The sequence below is a fragment of the Ursus maritimus genome, unplaced genomic scaffold (assembly GCF_017311325.1).
Source record: "Ursus maritimus isolate PB19 unplaced genomic scaffold, ASM1731132v1 scaffold_24, whole genome shotgun sequence".
NCBI lineage: Eukaryota > Metazoa > Chordata > Mammalia > Carnivora > Ursidae > Ursus > Ursus maritimus.
The window spans coordinates 43,596,330-43,601,706 of record NW_024424897.1 but is presented as its reverse complement, the minus strand read 5'-3'; the positions used below and the strand labels follow the sequence as shown (position 1 = coordinate 43,601,706).

The 5,377-nt window shown below is 51.2% G+C and overlaps 1 protein-coding gene across 1 annotated transcript in view; it reads right to left on the bottom strand.

The window, feature by feature from the left end:
* Nucleotides 1-1,301: 1,301 nt before the first annotated feature.
* VPS53 (VPS53 subunit of GARP complex) overlaps nt 1,302-5,377 on the bottom strand; it is a 142,610-nt gene continuing 138,534 nt past the window's right edge. The window contains exon 20 of the mRNA XM_040641111.1: nt 1,302-1,728. Within this exon, the coding sequence (XP_040497045.1) occupies nt 1,675-1,728 (54 nt within the window). The 3' untranslated portion in view covers nt 1,302-1,674. The remainder of the gene's footprint in view (nt 1,729-5,377) is intronic.

Sequence of the window (5,377 nt, the reverse complement as noted above, 5' to 3'; positions counted from 1 at the left end):
CAGCCATGCTCTTGGCTGGAAATGCCATGTCAAGTACATGGTGACAAGCTCCTAGTTCTCCTCTTCACTTGTGCTGGGGATTGTTTCGTGACTCTGTACCCTGGCAGACAAGAGGTTAATGTTCTTTGAATTTTTTTTAACTTGACTCAATTGAGCTCATGTGCCCCCATTTTCTCTCTATGGAAAACTATCTTGTAACTCAATTTAGTTTCCTCTCTTCTGGAAATGACTAGAGGCTTTGGGTAATTACCAGTCTTGCCCTTCTCTTTTGCCTGCGTGGCATCTGGGGATCACGGCAGCAGGGGTGGGGTGGCTGGGGTGAGGGCCTGGTCGATGGTCATCTTCCTACCCCTCTGGCCTCCACTGAGGTAAAGCTTGTTTTGCTTGGCCAGGGAAGGCTACCGTCTGCTTTTCATACCCAGTGGCCTCCCTTTCTGAATCACAGTTGTCCCAGCGGAAGGGTCTTCCAATGAGCTGGCCCTTTCATTACTTCTGGGAACTCAGGTTGCTTGGGAGCCATCACCTGCCCATGATGGGGTGTGAGGGACCCTGTGGGGTGCACCCTCCCGTAGGTCTGTCTGTCCGGACAACACCCTCAGACACTGTCTCTTCTCCCTCGGGCGCCTTGTTTCTGCCTCCTCTAGGCTTCCCTATGGGGCCTGCTGTCTCCTAGGTTGATCACTGGAGGCAGGCAATGGCTTCTAGGTTAGGATTTCCCTCAAACTTAGGGGGGTACCTCTTATACCCCAGAGAGCTTAGCCCAGGGTGGTGGGGTTCTGGATTTCTTCTCAGTGGCCTTCAGCCTCTAAGCCAAGTCATAGTCCCTCTAGTTTTTCTTTTCCTACATGACAGTCAAAACCCTCTTTCTTTTAAAATGGAAAAAAAATATTTATGTCAAAATGCAGTGTCCCTGGGATGATGGTGTGGCTTGTATGCAAAGTCCTCCAGAATTTTGGCTCTTAAAATGTAAAGGTAGGGGCACCTGGCTGGTTCAGTCAGGAGAGCATCTCGGGGTTGTGAGTTCAAGCCACACGTTGGGTGTAGAGATTACTTAAAAAAATTTAAAGGTACACTTTTAGAATAAGACACAATGCTATCCCAACACTCTTGCACGGACAGCCATGGCTTTCAAGACCTCTCAAGACTTTCCTCTCTGCTACAGAATCACAAAAGTCTATATAATTCCAAAGCTAAGAATTTAAGCTATTACATCTTTATACATTCCCACCTGAGGCCAAGGCATGGAGGATGCCCCGCCTGCTCCTGGAATGCTGGGGAGAGGGAAGAGATAAAGAGGAATAGGAAAGAGGCCCAATTTAATATCAAACTGTTACCTCTCTCATATACAAAGGGTAACCATTGCCTTCATGACGGAACCAACAAAGCACGTCCTCCAGGAACCCTGACCACAAGGGAAGCCGCAGGGCTTTTGCTTAATAAGGAAGCTTTCTTGCTGCAAGGTACAGGCCCGGTTGGGTCACATTTGGTTTTATGCAACGAAACCCGAAGGGGAACTTCTGCTCGCTGGGTTGCTACAAGCAGAGCTGCAACCATATCCTGTAGCTCAAGAAGCAGGGGAAAACATCTAGGGCTCGCAATGTGGAGAGGGGGGCACGCATGCAGTCGACAAGAGGCACAGTAAAACCATCTCTGCGGACGGCAGTTCGGCAGGGGCTAGCAACATTCCGTGTCCTCTAAACAGGAACAGAACAGCGCCAGAAGAGCATCCTGCAAAAAGGTGAGAACAAGTAAGCAAAGATATTTACACACACGGAGTTTCACTGATGAGGTGTTCTAACAGCCAAAAATAAACACATAGACACATAAATAAACCACCTATTTGTATGTGGATAGGGGACTGGCTAAGGAAACAATGATGTATCTGAGCTGGACCATAAAACCACCTGCGGCCATTGAAACAATGAACCGATCTCTAGATACTGAAGAACGAGATGTCCGAGCTCTGTCGTTAGGCTGCAAATATGCGAATAATATGCTTACTATTGCCTTTTTTCCTTTGCGAAAGCCCCTCCCCCCACAGTACGGACACAAATCTAGAAGGGGAACAGGACTTTGGGTATCTTGCCATGTTGTTTTAACTTATTAACAAGAATACTGATATTATACTTAAAAACTATATATTTTATTTTTAAATCATCTCTACACCCAACGTGGGGCTCAAACTCACAACCCAGAGATCGAGAGTCACCTGTTCTACCAACTGAGCCAGCCAGGCGCCCCTGACATTATACTTCAAAAATGAGTATTACGGGGCACCTGAGTGGCTCAGTTGGTGGGGCGTCCAACTCCCGGTTTCGGCTGAGGTCATGATCTAGTCCCATGTCAGGCTCCACACTTGGTGCAGAGTCCACTTGGGACTCTCTCTCCCTCTCTCTCTGCCCCTCCCCCGCTCTAAGTAAACAAAATATTAAAAAAAAAAAAAAAGAATGCGTATTACTGTTGCAATATTTTATAAGGTAAAGACAATTGAAACATCAGCACAGGAAACACTCAGACCCCTCAGTGTTGCCAGTTACAAGAGAGAGGAGGCCCACTGCAGTGAGCTTTATACCAGTTCCATCTGAGAGACCCTCAGAGCAAGAGGAACTCACTGGGCCCGGCAAGGAGCCCGTGGAGAGGGGCTCTCACATGCTGGGAATCCCCACCTCCCAGGCCTTACTGGGGCTGACCGTCTCTATTTGTTGGGGCAAGTTAGATTTTCTCTTAATAATTAAGAAAAAAATTTTTTTAAGTTTTATTTATTTATTTGACAGAGAGAGAGTACAAGCAGGGGGAGCAGGCAGAAGGAGAGGGAGAAACAGGCTCAGCAGGGAGCCCAATGTGGGGCTCGATCCCAGAACCCTGGGATCATGACCTGAGCTGAAGGCGGACGCTTAACCAATTGAGCCACCCAGGTGTCCAAGAAAATGTTTTATGATCAGCTAACCATAGAGGTTGACAAGGAGAGTTGTCAAGGGTGACTGACTAAGGCTTTGAGATGGAGGACCCAGGGAAGGAAGGTGGGGCCATAGAGAAACAGGGAATTCCAGGAAGGGGGCGAGGTTACCTGGAGGTGTTACCCATGAGCTAAGGATGGGACACGCAGGTAGGCTGGAGTCAGCCGAGGGGGAAGGACACAAACTAAAAATCTGAGAAACTTCAGAAGGCACAGCGGGTATTTACACCTGTGATACATACGTTCTCTGAAGGAGTGTGGAGTGAAAACCTCCGGGCTTGACGACAGTCAAGGGTCAGGACAAGAAGTCAGGGAAGGAGACCAAGAAGTATGGCAGCCGGAAAGCAAGGCATCAAAGGAGTTTAGGGAGACTTCCCAGGGAGAGGGAAGGACTCATCAAATAAATGGACAGTGCACAGAGCATGAAGGTTTAGCAAGAAGATCACCAGTGACCTTCAAGAGAACCTTCTGGAAAGTAGCTGACTGGATGCTGAATACGAGGAAATGCATGCAGGGGACGGAGGCAGTGGCTGTACCTCTCGTTTGGAATGGTAACTAAAACAACAGAAGTAGCATGGGGGCTGGGAGGGTGGCGGGAACATAATGGGGATAAGCAAGTGATTGAAGCTCTCAGGGCCTCCGTTTCCCATTTGCAAAATGAAGGAATTTGACCAACGCTCTAAAAACAACTAAACTAACATACTACCTAACGCTGAGGCTCCAGTTCAGAGCTTCCCAACTACAGACCTGGGAATAGCTGACACACAGCAAAGGCTCACACGGATCCCCCAGCTTGGGGCGGTGTGGGGGGGCACCCTGAAGCAGCCGCGGTCCCCACACCCACCGCGTCTGGCCCTAGCACCCTCTTCAGTTGAGTTGTCCCAGTGGGAGGGAACGGGAGCACGCATACTCTCCTTCCTGTGTTTCGAGTCCGGGGACCTTGGGGAAGCACGGATTACACCGACGTGGACCTCAGGCGTCACACGTGAGGCTCATGGGGGTTTGGAAGAAGGATGGGCTTCCCTTCAGATGGTGCCCGAGCCTCCCCTGCCCATTCCAGTGGCGCTGTTTTGTTCTTAGAACACGGCTGCCTCGCGCCAGGGGTTCCCTGCCTTCCGAAGGCCTTGCTAAAGGTGGCAGGGCTAAGCCCAGGAGGGGGCCTCTCAGGTTACTCACACAGGATTTGGGTGACAGCCGGGCCGTGCTGTTGAACAGGGAGTGAACTTCAACCGAAGTGGTGCTGTTTCCTGTACAAGGGTAACACCGCTCCCCGCCCCTCCCCCACTCCACCCCAAGGTCAGAGAAGCCGCGTGCAGCAGCTACTGACGAGGCGAGCAGCTTCCGGACTGACTTCTGGGGAAATCTGCAGTTCTTCTGATGTGTTCTGGGGGCAAAGGAACTCCAGGAAGGTTCGAGTCCCTATTTAAAACCAGTTCTAATGACTGAACACTCAAAACGGCAGTAACGCAGCACGCATCCTCAGATGTGTTCCAGGCGCAAATGTGTGCTGTGCAGACCCTCCGTGTGTGCGCGGGGGCTGTCGGGGCTGCTCCCGTGCACACAGACCTCGGGGTCAACAGTCCCTGTCACGTCTGTGTAACGGAAGAACATCTGGGATTGGAAGGAAGGCTGTCAAAACAAAACTGACGTTAGTCGCAAATTCTAAGCGGGATGAAGTCAAGATTTCTGTGTTCTGTGCAACCAAAGCCAAACATAGAAACACACCGGGCGCTGGGATTGAAGTACACAAACTGTTGTTCACAACCTTAGGTGTAAAATGCTTTCTGTCCGGGCGCCTGCGTGGCTCAGTCGGTTAAGCGTCTGCCTTCAGCTCAGGTCATGATCTCGGGGTCCTGGCATCGAGTCTCGCATGGGGCTCCCTGTGCAGCGGGGAGTCTGCTTCTCCCTCTGCCCCTCCCCCTGCTTGTGTGCTCGCGCGGACAAATAAATAAAATCTTTAAAAATAAATAAAAAAGTACCATTTAACAAATAAAATGCTTTCTAGTTAATGAAATAGTTCCAATGTTCTCACTGATTTGCTTCGAATTGAACACAGAAAATACATTAATAAAATGCTGCTGTTTCGTCGAGAGAGTCCCGTGTAAAATCGTGTCTCGTACGTTTGAAAACCACAGGTGTAGCCCGCAGAGCCTCCGCGGACGAGCCAAGCCCTCGCACCACCAGCTGCGGCCACACCGCGTCGGCCGCCCGGGCCCCGCACCCGTCAAATGCAGCGCATCACGGCCCCGCAACGGGGTGTTGATGCCGTGAGCTAGCACCGTATTCGGGCGCAGCACAGCCGCCGGGACCGGGCCGCCCAGATGCGGACGGCCCGGGAAGAGCGCGGCCGTCGCCGTCTCCACACTCGCCGCCTTTCAGAGCCGGGCCAGGCACGCGGCACCGGGGGGGGGGGGGGGGCCT